This window comes from Molossus molossus, unplaced genomic scaffold (genome assembly GCF_014108415.1).
Source record: "Molossus molossus isolate mMolMol1 unplaced genomic scaffold, mMolMol1.p scaffold_m16_p_17, whole genome shotgun sequence".
NCBI lineage: Eukaryota > Metazoa > Chordata > Mammalia > Chiroptera > Molossidae > Molossus > Molossus molossus.
This window is the reverse complement of record NW_023425352.1, coordinates 16,340,729-16,359,697: the sequence shown is the minus strand read 5'-3', so window position 1 is coordinate 16,359,697 and position 18,969 is coordinate 16,340,729. Positions and strand designations below refer to the sequence as shown.

Here is an 18,969-nt window from a genome sequence, read left to right as displayed (position 1 = left end):
ACATTAGTGGTTAATTCTCCCAATACTCCAAGGGAGGTTTCACTACTCCCATTTTTCAGATAAAGGTATAAGAGTTAAACACTTGCCCAAGTCAACTGGATCATTAAGAACCAGAACCTAGGTCTAATTCCCAAGCCCATGTTCTAGTATACCGTATTATCTAAGGGACCACAACAGAGGCTCTCTTAAAGTGCTCTAAGACCAATGGCATCAAAACAAGTGGGTTCCGGTTTCTGGCTAGGATCTGCAACCTCAGACTAGTGAAGTCCTTGAACCTCTATTTCTTCATACATAAAAAAAAGAGAAGTTCTCTTCATCTTCTAAATTTGATGTCTCTATCACTTTTTCCCTTTCTTTCCTTCCTCTTTTTCCCATTACTTCTTTCTTCTGTCTCTCCTCCCTCCCTATATGGCCCAAAATGTGTAGCATACATCTATATTCTTAAAGAAAAAGGATCTTCCAAAGAGAGATTAGTCATGGTATCTAGTGTGCTACAAGGGATTGATTTTTCACTCAGCTAAAAGGAAACCTTGTGGTTCTCCTGGATAGTCCATAGGAAAGGGCTAAAAATACAGAAACACATCATTTTTCAGAATGCAGGTTTCTAGCAACCCAACAATACAATTAACAGATTCTGGGGAGAAGGAAGGTATAGATTCAGAAATTTTTCTCAAAAGGATTTTTCTGAATGTATATTCAATTAATAAAGCACAATAATACAGGGTGGGGCAAAAATGGGTTTACAATTGTTCATATGGAAAATAATTCAATAATTAATAAGAAAATAAGAATAAACTGTTTTGCATACTCACAACTATAAACCTACATTTGCCCCACCCTGCATACTACAGACTTTTCTCATTTCATAATCATTTGATTAAAATTGAAAGCTAACCTCTAAGGCAGTCAATAAAAGATTATATTAGACATTAGAAAAACTAGACTAGGACTTTTTCAATAATAACCTATCACCACCACAACTACCCCTAGAATGGAAAATGCCATGACTTTTATTTTCTAACTTACTACCCTAAAAAAAGTAGTAAATACTTAAAAACAGTAACCAACTACCCAGGAAGCCAAGAAACAAAATGATTTTTAATTTCCAGACTTACATCCTCCCACCCCTAGCCATGATTAATTATTAAACCCTTACCTTCTCTTTTCTCCCACCTTGGGGTTGAGAAAAAATCCTTTTGAGATGTTCTATCTAATAATAGGCAAAATTATTACCTGTTTCCACACCTGGGTCTCCTGAGTGTGTCACCTCGTTAGGTTCAATTATTCTTAAGTTTTTCAGCTGAAAATCCCGATGACTCGCCCTTAAGAAGAGAAAGAACAGGATATAGCAGACTTTGACCGCAGTAAACGTGGCAAGGCTAAGTCAGAAAGGGCATCAACTTGACAGAGCAATTTTCCTTCATGAGTCCAAAGAACTCTTACCCCAGTATCAGTGATGAAATAAATGAAATCCTCCAATAAAACCTCACCATGACAGGTAAACCTTCTTAGGCCTAGCCTATAGTTCATGAATTCTCTTCAGCTGTGTCTTACCTCCTGTTTAACTAGGACAGTGTTCTCAACCTGGGGGTCAAACGACTCTTTCAGAGGGGTCACCTAAAACCATCGGAAAACACATATTTCTGATGGTCTTAGAAACGGAGACACCGCTCCTCTATCGGTCTCCAGGCAGGTCCGCCCACATGCAGGTATGCCCACACACAGCATGAGGAACTGCATTAAAGGGTCGCAGCATTAGGAAGGTTGAGAACCACTGAACTAGGATAAAGACTTTATTTGCAATGACTTTGTCACATGTACACGTTCTTGGTTCTTTTTCAAATTTGCCTGTTCTTTCTTCATAGTGTCCTACTGTTTTTTGTTTTTAAATCCTCACTTGAGGATATGTCTATTGATTTGAGAGACAGAGAGAGGGAGACATCGATATGAGAGAGAAACATCGATCTGTTGCCTCTTGTACATGCCCCAAACAAGGATCAAACGCACAAGCTTTTGGTGTAAAGGACAACGCTCCAACCAACTAAGCCACCCAGCCAGGGCCATGTGTCCGATTCTTTCACTATGATTTCCATTCCCTCTCTTATCTTTAATTGTCTGGGGCCCTTATTTTATAATTCATTTCAGACTTTCCACTAGAAGGCCTGGGGATAGTAATCCTCAAGTTTGCTGTGTCTACTGGCTTCCTCCTGATGGGTCATTCCTGTGGGCTTTGTAATCTTTCACTACAACCTTATCTTCAGTAGAGACAATTTTATCTATGAGAATAAGATGTGTCCTGGATTGTACAAGCATTACTGTCAATGTCATTTGCTCCCAAAGACTAATTTTTATTTTAAGTTCTTAGCTAGGAGATTAGCACTAAAAATTCCTGTCCCCAATATGGGAAAAGTCTGATGCCCTGGACCCCTGGTACGAAGACCTATAGCATCTGTTAACCTCCCCAAGGCTCAGCTTACCAGCTAAATTCCCCCCAAAATTCAGGCTTTAAGTTCCACTAAATTTCTGGTACCTGAGGATTTCTCTTTCAAGTCCATTCAGTCAACTAATTTTCACTGAGACTCTTCTATAATCCAGGCCCTATTCCAGACACAACAGTGAACAAAACACACAACACCTCTGACCTCAAGAGGTTTACATGGGGGGGCGGGGCGTTACTGGGAGAGAAAGATAGGAGAGGACAGACAACAAGAATATAGTACGTCAGGTAGTGAGTGTGTTCTCTGAAAAAAAGTAAAGAGGGTCAAGGAGAACAGAGGGTCAGAGACGTAAGGGGAAAGGTTATTTGATATGTGGTTACCTAAGATCAGAAATAAGATAGACATGTCCACTCTTGTCACTTCTAGTCAACATTGCACTACAGGTTTTATCCAGGGAAATCAGGAATGAAATTGAAATAAGAGACACCATTTTAGAAAATAAGTAGTAAAACGATCTATTTGTAAATGGCATTATCTTGACTATAAAAAATCCTAAAGAATTCACACAAAAAAATTAGAGTAAATAAGCTCATCAAGAATGCAGGATATAAAGCCAATATAAAAAAATCAATTGTATTTATATATACTTGAAATAAACAATCCAAAAATTAAATTAAGAAAAGTTCATTCACAATGGAATCAACACAATAAATATGTAGGAATAAATTTTAAAAAATATGTGCAAAACTTATATTCCAAACACTACAAATTAAAGAAGACCTAAATAAATGGAAAGCCATTCTATGTTCATGGACTGGAAGACTTAACATTGTTAAAATGGCAATACTCCACATCATAATCTACAGTCAATACATCAATTCCAGCTAGCTTCTATGCAGAAGTTGACAAGTAGATCCTAAAATTCATATGGAAATGAAAGTAATCCAGAATAGCCAAAAGAACCTTGAAAAAGAACAAATTTAGGAGTCACCTTCCCGATTTCAAAGCTAATAAAATTATAGCTTTATATGGTACTGACATATAAGGACAGACTTCTAGATCAATTAAGCAGAATTGAGCGTTCAGAAATAAACCATTATATTTACTGTCAATTAATTTCTGACAAGGGGGCCAAAACCATTCAATGGAGAAAAATAGTTCTTTCAACAAATGATGCTGGGACAACTGGACATCTACATGTAAAAGAAAATAAAGCTTAACCTCTACCCTCAAATCATATACAAAAATTAACTCAAAACAGATCATAAGCATGTTTTCTTAGGAAAAAACAGTCATAAATCTGCCTGACCTTAGATTAGGCAATGACTTCTTAGATATGACATCAAAAGTACAAGCAACAAAAGAAAACAGCTATATTAGACAACGTTAAACAAAAGGTTTTTGCTTCAAAGGATACCATTAAGAAAATGAAAAGAGCCTAGCTGGTGTGGCTCAGTGTTGAACGTGGACACATGCACCGGGAGGTCGCCGGTTCGATTCCTGGTCAGGGCACATGCCCAGGTTGTGGGCCGGATCCCCAGTGGGGGCATGCAGGAGGCGACCAATCAATGTTCTCTCTCATCAATGTTTCTGTCTCTCTCTCCCTCTCCCTTCCTCTCTCTCTAAAAATCAATAAAGAAAAAAAAATTTTATTTTTTAAAAAGAACATGAAATGAGCCCTGGCCGGTTTGGCTCAGCAGTTTGAGCATCGCTCCGCAGACCAAAGAGTCACGGGTTCGATTCCGGTCAAGAGCACGTACCTGGGTCACGATTCGCTCCTAGCCCTGGCTCTGGTCAGGGTCACGCAGGAGGCAACCAGGCAATGTGTCTCTCATATCGATGTTCTTTCTTTCTTTCTCTCTCTCTCTTTCTCCCCCTCCCTCCCACTCTATCTGAAGATAAATGGAAAAATATCCTCGTGTAAGGATTAAAAAAAAAAACAAGCAGACAATAAGAAGAGTAAGGGCAAGGGCAAGGATGTGGAAAAATTAGAACCCCCAGACATTGATGGTGGTAATGCGGCTTTGGAAAACAGCCCAGAGTTCCTCAAACAGTTAAATATACAGTTACCTATGACCCAGCAATTCCACTCTTAGGTGTAGAAACTGAAAACATAAACCCACAGTGGACTTCTGGTCAAGATGACCGTGTAGGTAAACGCAGTATCGCGTCCTCCCACAACCAAATTAAAGTTACAACTAAACTACAGAACAACCATCATTCAAAACTGCCTGAAATCAAGCTGAATGGAAGTCCTACAACTATGAAATTAAAGAAGCCAGATCGAGACTGGTAGGAGGGCAGTGTCACGAACCGGCTGTTCCCACACCTACGTGTAGTGGATAAAAATCAGGAGGATACCTTGGCTGTGAAGGTCCTCCCCAAGAAGTGAGGGGTCCCCATCCCACACCAGGCACCCAGCTCAGGGTTCCAGTGCCAGGAAGAGAAGTCCCCATCATTTCTGGCTGTAAAAACCAGCGGGAACTGAGGCTGAGGCTGCTGAAGCCCCAGGCAGCTCATCTTAAAGGACCTGCGCTCGGACTTACTCAGAATTGCTCCCTCTAAACTCCAGTGTGGGGGAGGCAGCTCGAAAGGCGCCAGAGACATACAGGGAAGAACTGAGTTATTTGGCACTGGAGAGGGGGCTTTTCTCCTGGACAGCCTGCTGCTGGAGGCCTTTGTTCCTTTGGTGAGCCCTTCCCCCACTAAGCCAGCAGGGACAGCCATTTGTGGGACTCCAGCAACCTGGCTCACACTGTTTGCCCTGCCCTAGTGATTCCCTGAGGCCCTGCCCCGCCCAACTTTCAGGCCCTCCCAAGCTGTTCCCAGTGGCTTTACCATAGGATTGGCGTGTCTTGGATCCTGCTTCAGATTTTCCTAAATTCTCTCAAACAAGCAGCATCTGGTCTCAGTAAGGCCCATACCTCTCATTAAGTGGCCCCAGGCCTGGCACTAGAAGCAGCCAGCCTTGGTTCACAACTTGGCTTTGCCTGGGCACCTCCAAGCCCAGCACAAGAAGCAGCCATCTGCAAACCACTCTGTAGCTTATGCCTGGTGGCCCCAGGTAGAACACAGGCAGTGGCTGACCTGGCCCCAGAGCCAGCACACCCGGTGGACAGCTTCAGACCACATCGAAGCACCACCACCCAACCACCTCCACAAGTGACACACTCAAGGAATGGACTCAGTGGGTACCAGAACCCTGCTGAAGTAAGTCTTGCTCTGTGTGGTGGGCCCCTGCACAGCTGATCCTCCAAGGCAGTCAGAGGTTGGTGGATAGTGGGCACAGCCAGTCCTTGCAGCTGATCAGCCTGAGTAAAACCCTCTCACTGATATGGTAACAGCAATCAAGACTCAATTACAAAAGAAGGGTGTAAAATCCACACGAAGGATACACCTCAGGGGTTCAGCTGGGAGACTAGGGAGGCTGTGCCACTGGACCCTATAGGACACCTACTACAATAGTCCACCCTAGGAAGCCCAGGAGACATAGCAACTCTACCTAATACATAAAAACAAACACAGGGAGGCAGCCAAAATGAGGAGACAAAGAAACATGTCCCAAATGAAAGAACAGAACAAAATTCCAGGAAAAGAACTAAACAAAATGGAGATAAGCAATCTAACAGATGCCAAGTTCAAAACACTGCTTATAAGGATGCTCAATGAACTTAGTGAGAACTTCAGTAAACTTAGAGAGGGCCTCAAGAGCATTAAAAAGGACCACTCAGAAATGAAGGAAGTACTAACTGAAATAAAGAATAATTTACAGAGATTCAATAGTAGAGTAGGTAAAGCCAAAAAGCAAACCATCGATCTGGATTATAAGGAAGCAAAAAAACACCCAATCAGAACAGGAAAAAGAAAAAAGATTCCAAAAAAATGAGGATAGTGTAAGGAGCCTCTGAGACAACTTCAAGCATATCAATATTCACATCATGGGGGTGCCAAAAGGAGAAGAGAGAGCCCTGGCCGGTTTGGCTCAGCGATTGGAGCATTGGTCTGTGGACCAGAGTCCCAGGTTCAATTCCCGCTAGGGGCACGTACCAAAAAAAAGAAAAAAAAAGGAAAAGAGAGAGAACAATAAATTAAAAACCTATTTTAAACAATAATGACAGAAAACTTCCCTAACTGGGTGAAAGAAACACACATACAAGCCCAGGAAGCACAGACAGTCCCAAACAAGATGCACCTAAGGAGGTCCACACCAAGACACATAATCATCAAAATGCAAAAGGTTCAAGACAAAGAGAGAATCTTAAAAGCAGCAAGAGAAATGCTGTTAGTTACCTACAAGGGAGCTCCCATAAGACTGTCAGCTGATTTCTCAAAAGAAACTTTGCAGGCCAGAAGAACTGGCAAGAAATATTCAGAGTGATGAAAAGCAAGAACCTACAACCAAGATTACTCTATCCTGCAAAGCTGTCATTTAGAATCGATGGACATATAAAGAGTTTCCCAGACAAGAAAAAGCTAAAGGAGTTCATCACCACCAAATCAGTATTACATGAAATGTTGAAGGGTCTTCTTAAACAAAAAGATCAAAAATATGAATAAACAAAATGGCAATAAATACGTCTATTGACAATTAAATCTACAAACAAAATGAACAAGCAGAACAGAAACAGACTCATAGATACAGAGAACATTTTTTTGGTTGCCAGATTGAAGGGCGGTTGGGGGAATGGGTAAAAAAGGTGAAGGGATTAAGAAGTATAAATTGGTTGTTAGACTAACAAACCTCAAAGGGTAAGGGGGGGTGGGAGGGGTGGGAAGAAATAAACCAAAGAACTTATATGCATATATGCATAACCAATGGACACAGACAACAGTATGGGAAAAGACAGAAGGGGGGGCGGGAGTGGGGAGGAGGGGGTCAATAAGAGAAAAAGGAGGAACATCTGTAATACATTCAACAATAAAGATAAGTTTTAAAGAAAAACAAAAAACAGAAGTATTCTTAGTGATATTAGTTCAAATATACCAAAATATGTATTTTAGCAAGGAAAGACTTTATTAAAGTATGGTTGAGTATACTTCTAAAAATAAATAAATAAATAAACCCACATAAAAACTTGTGCACAAATGTTCATAACAAGATTGTTCATAATCAAAAAGTCGATCAAACAACTTTCTCAAGGCCTGACAGCTATTTAGTGACAGAGAAAGGCTAGAACGAGAGTCCAAGGCTCCCTATTCAAGTCAGTGCTCTTCCTGTTCCCAGGGCTTCCTCAGTCTACACTTCCTCAACATCATGAAGTGCCATGAGGTGGATAAGAGGAAGCATGCAGAGAACTTTCTGTTCAATCTTTTGCATAAAACACTTATGGCACATTTTTCTCCCTCTCTTTTTAAGGAAATCCCAGCAAGGTTCCTGTTACCCTCCAGCTCTCCCCAGCCCACGGTAAGAATCTATCCCTCAGGATGGGTCAAAACAAGGACCACCAAGATGCTCAGTCATACCTGGTGAGGTGAGATAAGGATTGAATGGAACAAGTTCAAGGGTGGAGATGTGGGTAATCTCTGCCTATCCAGAATCCATCTCTTCTTCTTTTGATGAGAACACCTTGGTTTTCCTTTTCCAGTCCAGAGTTGAGATGAGTCACCCACCAAGTTCTGGGACCCAGGTCTGGTCAATCCATCCCTCCAGCAACAATGACTGGTTCAGGAATGGTCAAAAAGATCAAGTCAGCCCAGGGAGACTCAGATCTGAGATTTCTGCTCCAACCATTAAGTAAGAAGGCTCTATTTCTGCTGCTAGCCTAGAACAGTCATTACCTGCCATAGGAAAAGCCGGCCTATCAATCAAGCCAACAATGAAGAAATCAGAGCCAAGAGATGGGAAAGAGAGGAAAGTCTGATGCCAGTGCTGTTCTACTAGACTCAGCTGCACTAGAAGCCAGGTCAACCATTTTTTACATAAGTCCATTTGAGTTCAATTTCCATCACCTAAACTGAGTTATTTTTACACTGAGTGGCACTCAAATTCTGCCACTAGGGGAGGTACCTGGGACAAATGGTCTCTCTTCTCTCCACCTCTCAGTGTCCTCACCTTGGTCCTCAAAGGCTCTCCACCGAGGACCTAATTCATCATTATTAGCTTGCCTGACCCCATTTTCAGCATTTAACGTGCAGGAAGCTCCTTCCACATGCAGGTTTGCCACATTTCACCTCACCCTTCCACAGGGCAGGCATGGTTCTCATCCCTAACATGCTGTGGCAAGGCCAAGGCCAAGTCAAGCTGGGCTTGTGATCTGTCCACTCACAAACAAGCACAAGCCAGGGTCTGTGTTCAGCAAATAAGCCTGGCCATGCGGCCAAGGGTGTTCACTCAAGTTTCAGCTGGTTGGTGGATGGCTGACCCCATGTGGATCTCCAAGGAGTCTGGCTTCTGGCCGATGTGAACACTGAATGTCTCTCTGTCTCCCACTCTGTTAGCTGCTGTGATAAGTGTACCCTGGTTTGGGGTGGGCGGGGGCGGTGAACAGGCTCAAATGTATTTAACGTGTATCTCTGTATGCCGGGGGAAGACAGGTTACTGATGGGAGTTTCCTTGGAGATTATGTCAAAAGACTGCCTTCCACAGCCGTCAGAAACCATTTGGGGAGAGGGGGGCGCGTTTGCCTATCTTTGTTATGGTGACAGATCAATCAGGCGAACTGCATGTGTCAGTATTGTCAGGATGGTCATTTGAGGATCAGAGTCCCAGGTTACTGGAGCAAGGGCAGGGACTCGTCAGAGGAGCCAGGGGGCGTCAACTTCCAGCAACAGCGTGGCCTTCCTGCTGGGCCGGGAGCGGCGACAGCCACCGGCCCCTCGGGCCGAACCCCGCATCTCATCGGACACACTCATCCGGGGACTGAACTCGGGCTCAGGAAGCCTGGGGGAGCCCGAGGCCCCACCAGAAACAAACCGGAACTTGCCGGCTGCATGGCTCCCTCCCCCAGCTCTCGCTCCGGGGGCTCCAGCAAGCCCGGGCCTTCTCCCGACTGCCGCGGGCCGCCCGCCGCTCGGCATCCGCGGTCCCTGCCCTCCGGACTGCCACACGCGCACACCGGCCCGGGCCGCCGCGCGCCGCCCGGACACCGGCTCCCGGACAGAGTCTCCTCACCTTACTCGCGGTGCCTTTCTGGAGGCTGCCATTCGGCAGTGACGTGCCCCAATCCACGTCAGGGGTGCACAGACCAGCTGATCACCCGCGGAAGGGACGGAGGGAGGGAGGCCGGCTGGCGCGCGGGTTGCCAGGCGCGCACGCCGGGCGGGCCACGCCCCAGCCAGTGGCGTGGAGAGCGCCGCGGCCCCGCCCACGCGCTGGCCCCGCCCACGCGCTGGCCCCGCCCACCACCGGGAGTTTGGGCGGCGATCCCCACCCATTTCTTCTTTCATTGCTGTGACTTAGAGGGTGGACGCCGGGTCGCGGCGTGTCATTTCTGTTCACTCTTCTCACCATTCCCCACAGAGGAAAAATAAGGGCTTTGTTGGCTGAAATGACTGCGGCGCGACGAGCCGCCCTCCGAGGAAGGCGAAGGGGAAGGACGCGCGACCAGTTCTGGAGGTGTCTCAGCTGGGTCTCACTTCCTGAGGCTTTTCGAGTTGTCTCCAAAATCACTTCTCTAGTTAGCTTCAAAATCCAGCTGCCCACTCCACTTAAATAGCCAATAGGCACCCCAAACGTAACGTGTGCGGATGGCGCTCCTGGCCCTTAGGCACCAGAACAGAAACGTGCGCCACCAAACAGTCTTCGCCATCTCGGCCAGTGGCTACTCTGTGCTTCCAGATGCTCAGGCTAAAATCTTAGAGCCATCCCTTCCTCCTCTTTCACACCCCACATCAAGTCTGTCAGAAAATCGTGTTGGCCCTGTTTTCAAAACAGATCCCTAATCCGACCACTTCTCACCACCCCGCGCTGTACCGCCTCCTCCGGTCTCTGTCACTGCTGCCTAGCCCACGTGACTGATTGCTCTGGCCTCCCTACTGCCACCAGGCACCTGCAGTCTAGCCTGAACACAGCAGCCAGGTCCGTCCTTTGCAGTCTGAGATCATGTCCCTCTGCTGCTTAGCACTTAGCCTGATGGGTCCTCATTTCACGCAGGCTGAAAGCTCTACTTGATCTGCCCCTTAACTTCTGTCCTCACCTGTTCACTCTGCTCAAACTAAATCCGCCTACTTGCTATCCTTGGAAAAGCTGGGTACATTCATGCCACAGGGCATTTGGACTTGCTCTTCCCCCAAATACAGGGACTCCCTCATCTTTCCCTAACCTTACTTTCAAATCTTTGCTTAAGTATCACTTTTTAATGAGACCTGTCCTGACCCCCTATTTAAAATTGTAACCTCCCCCAACATTCCTAATCCCCCTTCACTCTGCTCTATTTTTTTCATAGCATTTTTTGCCTTTTTACATGATAAAAAATTGTATATATGTATTGTATTCTGTCCCCCCTTACACACACACACACACACACACACACACACACAATAACCATCAGTGCAGGAATTGTGTCTGTTTTGTTTAATGAGCAATACTTGATATGTATTAAGTTCATGTATATTTTCTGTATGAATGACTGTCCCCAGAATATGAAGTCCTCAAGGGTACAGACAGTAGCTCTCTTGTTTATTGTTATGACCCTGGTACTTAGAATGGCACCTGGCACAGAGTCAACACTTAAGAAATATTTGCTAAATGAAAGTGACCACGTTTTTTGCTTTGTCCTTGGTGAAGGCCTATAATCAAACAGGTTCTGCTGCCTTCAAGAGCTTGAAATTCTAATTGTTATTCAATAAGCATTTCGACAAGCTAAATCCGGCCCTGTAGGAAAAGTATGAAAAAAAACTAAATGATGTGGTGCCTTGGAAAGCAGCAGACGTCTGTTCCATTTCCCCAAATTTATGGAGCCAAAAAGAGAGAGCTTGTAAATAAAATGATTGGTTCCAGCCCACAGCTGAGAGATGGTGGGAAAGATCAAGCTGTACTAGAAAAAAGGAAAAGTCAGAGAGATAGATAACTGGGACCTAAAGGGAACAGGTATTTCGTAATCATGTTGCCTAGAGAAGTCTGCTCAGAATTTATGGCATCTGGCTTTAGGGGAGAAAGAGAAATACTTTGTGTTCCCTGAAACAGATTTGTAGTCCTGTTTGCAGGATAACAAAGCACCCTCCCCCCTCTTGAACTTCTTTCAGCAGAACCTTAGGGAGAAATTGAGCTGAATTATCACTAAAGGTTGAGAACACTGGGGTTATGTCATGCTCGTCTCATAGCCCTGCAGTCCTCACATGTTGGAAGAGGTGGAACAGTCCCACTGGCTAACATTTACTGAGTGCTATGTGCCCGGCCCACAGTGACCCATTGAGTAAAGGACTGTTATCCTCATTTGAGGAGACAGGTTTTCAGAGATTGTCATTTGCCCAAAGTCCACAAGCTAGTATGTGATGGGGCTGTGCTGTGCTTTCGGGCAGAGGGATGGATTCCTAGCCCCTAAATACTTAATCATTAAATTATATGGAAAGAACACTAGAAGTCACATGATCCAACCTAGCCCACACAGTGGAAAGAGGGAGGCAACCGGATGCATCATTCATCATTCAAACTCAGGCTAGATAGGTTTTAAATGTAGCCAGAAATATTAAGTGTGTGGAAACAGGTTTAATTTTGTCCTCTCAAAGTTCATATGTTAAAGCCCAAACCCCCAGTACCAAGAATGTGGACTTGTTTGGATATAGGGTCATTGCAGATGTAATTAGTTAAGACAGTGATTTTCAACCTTTTTTTTATCTCATGGCACACATAAACTAATTACTAATATTCTACAGCACACCAAAAAATATATTATAGTTTCTGCCAATGTGACAAAAAAACAGGTATCATTTTTAAAAATGTTTTTATTCCTTGCCCGAGGACATGCTTAGGGAGAAAGAGAGGGCGGGAGAGAGAGATCAATGGGAGAGAGAAACATTGACCAATTGCCTCTGTATGTGCCCCAACTGGCAACTCGGATATGTGCCCTGACCAGGAATCGAACCTGCAACCTTTCAGTGCACAGGACAACACTCAACTAACTGAGTCATTCTGGCCAGGCAAAATAGGTGTAATTTTGATCCATTCACACCGACAGCTATTACTGTGTTGGCTGTTGTCATTTTTTTCTTTGACAGTCTAAGAGAAAAGAGGTCAGTGCCTCAGACTAAATAGTCAAGTACTGCATGTTTTAAAAATTATTGCGGCACACTGGTTGCAAATCACTGAATTAAGATGAGATCATACTAGAGTATGACCCTCGTGAAGTATGACCGGTGTCCTCATAAGACGGGGAAATTTGGACACAGAGAGAACAAACACCAAGTGAAGATGAAAGCAAAAATCAGGGTGATGCATCTACAAGCCAAGGAACACCAAAGATTGCCCACCAACCACTAGACGCTAGGAGAGAGGCATGGAACAGAGTTCTTTTTATGGCCCTCAGAAAGAACCAACCCTGTAGATGCCTGATCTTGAACTTCCAGCCACCAGAACTGTGAAACAATAAATTTCTGCTTTAAACCACCCAACTGGTGGTATTTTGTTTTGAAAGCCCTAGGAAACAATGCCAAATGAGTTCTAAATATCCACGTGTATGAATTGTGGAACTGTTAGTTTGGCCACACAATCATCCTTTATCCCTCTGGTTATCATCCTCCTATTTCTCTCTGAGGATCCATCCTTTCCTCCTTCCCTCCCTCCCTCATTCTCAGTCTGTTCTCTTATTGAAACATTTGGATTCCAGGAGTCCCTCGTGATCCAGCAATCAACCACAGAGATAGGCTCAGGCTGCAGTGGGACCAGGCAATGAAATTTTCCTGGTGAGCGCTGGAACAGAGCCTTGTTCTCCTCTGCCAGCAAGAACCCGGATGCATATACTCTGCAACTCTTGCCTCCACATGAACCATGTGAATAGCACCAAAGCAGCAGAAGGCAGCTCAGAGAGGAAGAGAAGCAGAAACCTCATAACAGTATTTGAGCCCTGAATCCTGCCATGCTTGAAACTAGATCTCCCACTAGACTTTTCAGATGTCAGCCCAAAATTTCCTTTTGTGTTTAAGTCAGTGTGACATGGATTTTCTGTTACTTGCAATAAAAAGACTCCTCGGCTGGTTTGGCTCAGCAGTTAGAGTGTTGGCCCATGGACCAAAGGGTCGCAGGTCAATTTCCAGGCAAGGGCACATACCTGGGTTGCAGGTTTGATCCGCAGCCAGGCACGTGCAATAGGCAACCAATCAATGTGTCTCTTTCGTATGGATGTTTCTCTCTCTCTCTATCCCTCCCTCCCTTCCACTCTATCTAAAAAAAATCAATGGCAAAATATCCTTGGGTTAGGATTAACCAAAAAGTAAAAGATTCCTCATTGAATCATTTTAAGTATGTTTCATCTGTACAACTGAATTTTATACATGAAATAAATTAATTTTTTAAATATTGATTATTAGTTATGAACTAAGAAATGGGAAAAGTAATTATAAAACAATGTAATATCTCATTTTATAGTTATATATATAATTTTAAAATTTTATAAATATACTGATATAGATACAGTTTTAGAATAAAAAGAAAATGATCCACAAAATATTAACAGTGCTGCCCTGGCCGGTTTGGCTCAGCAGTTAGAGTGTCGGCCTGCGGTCCAGAGAGACCCGGGTTCGGTTCCCGCTAAGGGTGCCTACCTTGGTTGCAGTTTGTCCCCGGCGCTGGTTGGGTCGTGCAGGTGGCAACCACTTGATGTGTCCCTTTCATGTCAATGTTTCTCTCTCTCTCTCTCTCTTCCTCTCTCTCTCCCTCCCACTCTATCTGAACAAAAAACAGAAAAGTGTCCTTGGATGAGGATAAAAAACAAACAAAAGATATATTAACAGTGCTTTTTTTGTGTTGGCAGATTTTAGGGTGATCTTAAGTTTGCTATGCATTTTTGAGTTGGGTTTTTTTGAGGGTTTTTTTTTTTTTTAATTTGAGAGAAACTCAAAGTACTAATCATTTTTCTGACCCTTTCTCCTTTGAAGACAGAATGAAGGACTTGTTACAGCCTCCAGATCTGAGCACCATCAGCAATAATTCTCCAGTATTCAATTTGATAACTGGTTGATGGCCTGACCATTGATTGAAGAAGGGGGAAACATTCCTTTTGATAAACCCTCATATGAAAGGACTAAAAAATAGAAATTCTCATAAGATAGCAAACAAAATTACACCTCAGAGGAGGGTTTTAACCTTTTCAAACATTTCCATTTGTTTTAATAAAAGTGATAGTTATAGGAACAGTGATGAGTGAGGCTCTCGTAAATTGTTATAACATGGCCTTATTTTTTTTTATAAAGTTAACTGAAAGATAGGCTTGTGGTTACACCCTAGAAAGGAATGAGAGAAGAAAGGCCAAATTTCAGGACTATAGAGTCTGCCAGAACAATGTACTGTAAATTAAGGGTGAGAGAATGCATTTGGCTCAGTTCAGAATTCACTCACCCTTTGTATTCAATGAAAACTGAACTCAGACCTTTTGATATCTGAGTTCCATTTACTCTTGGCAAAGTTTACTTCTCTGGTTCAAATTTTTTAAAATGCCCTGGAGGGTTTCTTGGACAATGAATGGTTCTTGCACAAACAACATATTGATGAGCTAAGTGTAAATGAATCAGAAACATACAGAGTAAGTGACTCAAACACACAGAAACCTCCCATGCTATAGGAAAAAAGGGCTCAGGGAAGTACTATGTTTTTCTCTTCCTTTAAGGAGTATTCCTCTTTACCATATTTTATCCCCTTCTCGGGAAGTCTTTGAGAGACCTTTGTAAAAATGTGGGAAAGGGAAGAGAGTATACAGCTAGCTATTCCTAATGTTGACTTCTCACAATCCCTTCCTAGCTATGCCTTAAAAGCTGGGCTTTGGATGCAGGCAGCATGGCCTGGAGGTTAAGGTCAAGAGACAAGTTCTGGCCTTGGCCCTGCCATGCAATAGGCATGTGACTTTGGAACCAGCAGAACACCCTCTTCTCTTATTTCCTAAGAATGCAGGTTTCACCAGCCCCTTCCAGACCTGCTCTCCATTTGATCAAGTCATAAGCGGAGGACTTGAGGGTGACAGCCTGGCATATATGATTCATGTGACCCTCCCTGTATTTTTTGTTGTCGTTACAGCTTTATATAATTCACATACCGTACAATTCATCCATTTAAAGCAGCGATTTTTCAACTGGTGTGCCACAAGAATTTTTGAGACATGCAATACCTGACTGTTTAGTCAAGGACACTGACCTCTTTTCCCTTAGATTGTCAAATTTAAAAAATGACAATATGCCCTGGCCGGTTTGCTCAGTGGTTAGAACGTCGACCCACGAACCAAAGAGTCTTGGGTTCGATTCTGGTCAAGGGCACGTACCTCGGTTGTGGTTCGGTCCCCGGCCCTGGTTGGGGTCATGTGGGAGGCAACCAATCGATGTGTCTCTCTCATATCCATGTTTTTCTCTCTCTTCCCTTCAACTCTTTCTGAAGATAAATGAAAAAAATATCCTCAGGTGAGGATTTTTTTTTTTAATGACAATAACCAACATAACAATAGCTGTCTGGTGTGAATGAATCAAAATTATACCTATTTTTTGGTCAGATTGACAAAAAATATAATTTTTTTTTGGTGTGCCGCGAAATGAAAAGGGTTGAAAATTGCTGATTTGAAATAAGCAATTCAATGGTTTTTCGTAGTCACAGAGTTGTGCAGCCATCAATACAATCAATTATAGAACATTTGCATCACCCAAAAAGAAACTTGCACCCTTTAGTAGTCACTTCCCATTTCCCTCCATCCTCCCCTTTCTAATCTGTCTCTGCAGATTTGCCTCTTCTGGACATGTCATATAAGTGGAATCTTATATGGTCTTGTGTAACTGGCCTCTTTCACTTATCATTATTTTCAAGATTTATCCATGTTGTAGCATGTATCAGGACTTGATTTTCTTTTTATTGCCAAATAATATTCTTATAATGTTTATCCATTCATAACTTGATTGGCAGTTGGGTTGTTTCCACCTTTTCAATATTGTGAATAAATGCCGCTGTGAACATTTGAGTGCAAGTTTTTGCATAGACATGTTTTCATTTCTCTTGAGTATATACTTCTGCATGGAAATGGTGAGTCATATGGTCACTCTATGTTTAACCTTTTGAGCAACTGCTGAAGTGTTTTCCAAAGTGGCTACACCATTTCACATTCCCACCATCATGTATGAGGGTTCCAACTTCTCCATATCCTCACTAACACTTTCTTTTTTATTCTAGCCATCCTAGTGGATATAAAATGGCATTGCACTGTGGTTTTGATTTGCATTTCCCTGATAGCTAATGACATTGAGCTTCATTTCATGTGCTTATTGGCTATGTGTATATCTTCATTGGAGAAATACCTAGTCAGATTCTTTGCCTATTTTTAAATTGTTTATTATTGAGTTGTGAGTATTCTTTAAATATTCCAGATGCAAGTCCCTCATCGGATATATAATTTATAAATATTTCTTCCCATTCTACATTTTTAAAGTTTATTGATTTTTAGAGAGAGGAAGGGAGAGAGTGAGAGAGAAATCCATGTGAGAGAAAAACATCGATCAGCTGCCTCCTACACATGTCCTGATCAGGGATCAAATCCACAACCTGGCAATGTGCTCTAACTGGGAATTAAACCCGCCACCCTCCATAATAAGGGATGACAGTCCAACTAACTGAGCCACACTGGTCAGGGGTCCCATTTTGCATTTTTTATTCTAATTAAATAGCAACCTTTAAAAAAAAATGTTTGCTCTTTTAAAAATTTGTATCTTCAGCTTCTTTCGGAAAATCAGAAGGTTGGTTTGGCAACACTGGTCCTTCCTTCTATGCAGCAACAAGCAGCATAGACAGAGCAGGGGCTACACCCTTGGCAATGGGACAGGGAGCCCTCCATTTGACTATGTAGTCACTTGTATATTACCTGCTAGGCTCTTGTAAACATCCTGTTTGTGACTCCTTCTCCTAGAGAATTTGACAAAGCATGGCCTGGCTTTCAGCTCCACTGAAATTGTCCCTGCAATTCAGTTAAATCAACTACTTCTTGCCAAAATCCTTTCACCTTTGGCACTCAAGCACAGAATCCCCCCAAACTTAGCACCACAAACTATTGAGTCCTCCACTCCTCCTGTTTTGCGATTTGTATTTTGCAAGGCATGGGGTAACTCACTGGGGCTTGCCAAGGCCTCCAGAATTTTGGCAACCTTGTTGGTACTGATGTCATGAGTGTCCCTTGCCATAATGCATCCTTATTAGTAACTCAAACCAGCCAAACTCAAACAAATGGAGTAAAAAAAAAAACAGAGTAACAGGCTGCCTGAACTTCAAAACACTACATAAAATTATCAGAAAAACAATTTCATGCTTAGGATCATAGCCAAGAATGAAAATCACTATTTTTTATTGTTAATCATCTTTTCCCTAATCATGATTTGCCTGCTAACCCTCTCAGAATAAAATTAAGATCTCTAAAAAGACTTACTAATAACTTAGCCTGGTCACATAAAATTCTTTTTACCTGTTTCTCCTTAGCTTTTGTTTAACTTTTCATTCACCTATCTCTTTATTGAAATATCTTTTATTCTTTTTTTTTTTAATCCTTACGTGAGCATATGCTTGGGGGGGGGGACATCAATGTGAAAGAAACATCAATTATTTGCCTTCTTGTACATTCCCCAACCAGATATGTGCCCTGACTGGTAATCGAACCGGCAACCTTTCAGCGCACAGGACAACGCTCAACCAACTGAGCCTCTCTAGCCAGGCATAAATAATTTTTATTCTTACTATTCTTTTTTAAAACAGTTTTCTTGACATATAAGTCACATACTGTACAACTCACCCATTTAAAGTGTACAGTAAATGGTTTTTACTATATTCACAGAGAGTTGTACAGTCATCACATAGTATCTAAGTTCAGAACATTTTCATCACCCTGAAACGAACCTTATATCACTCCCCATTTCCCCCATCATTCCAGCCCGAGGCAAGCACTAATCTGTCTCTGTAGAGTTGCCTCTTCTGAGCATTTCATATAAATAAAAGCATCTAGTATGTCAACTTTGTGTCTGGCTTCTTTTATTTAGCACCACATTTTCAAGGTTCATCCATGTTGTAGCATGTATCAGTGCTTCTTTTGAGTGAAGAATAATATTTCATAATATGGATATGCCATATTTTATTTACCCATTAAAGTGGACATTTGGGATATATGAAAAACATGCAACTTTATAGGAAAATAATGATACTAACAATAATCCAGTTACAAAATGGGCAAAGGACCTGAATACAGATTTTTCTGAAAAAGATATACAAATGGCCAACAGGGATAAGAAAGACACTCAACATTGCGAATCATCAGGAAAGTGCAAAACAAGACTGTAATGAGGTATCACCTCACACCTGTTAAGATTGATATTAAAACCATAATGGCTAAAAAAGGAAAACAATTGTTGGCAAAGATGTGGAGGAAAA

The 18,969-nt window shown here is 42.6% G+C and overlaps 1 protein-coding gene across 3 annotated transcripts in view; it reads right to left on the bottom strand.

Annotated features, from left to right (window-relative positions):
* Positions 1-9,653, bottom strand: part of XPNPEP1 (X-prolyl aminopeptidase 1) — a 54,750-nt gene extending 45,097 nt beyond the window's left edge. Inside the window, exons 1-3 of one of the 3 annotated variants that reach the window (XM_036265022.1) lie at positions 9,550-9,612; positions 7,902-8,097; positions 1,234-1,322 (exon numbers count right to left, since the gene is read on the bottom strand). Coding sequence is in view for 1 of the 3 variants with exons in the window: in XM_036265021.1 (XP_036120914.1) it covers positions 1,234-1,322; positions 9,550-9,581 (121 nt within the window). In the remaining 2 variants the exon portion in view is untranslated. Of the gene's footprint in view, positions 1-1,233; positions 1,323-2,818; positions 2,865-7,901; positions 8,098-9,549 lie in introns of those variants that run through there. The other 2 variants (XM_036265021.1, XM_036265025.1) reach the window with 2 other exon arrangements.
* Positions 9,654-18,969: the final 9,316 nt, after the last annotated feature.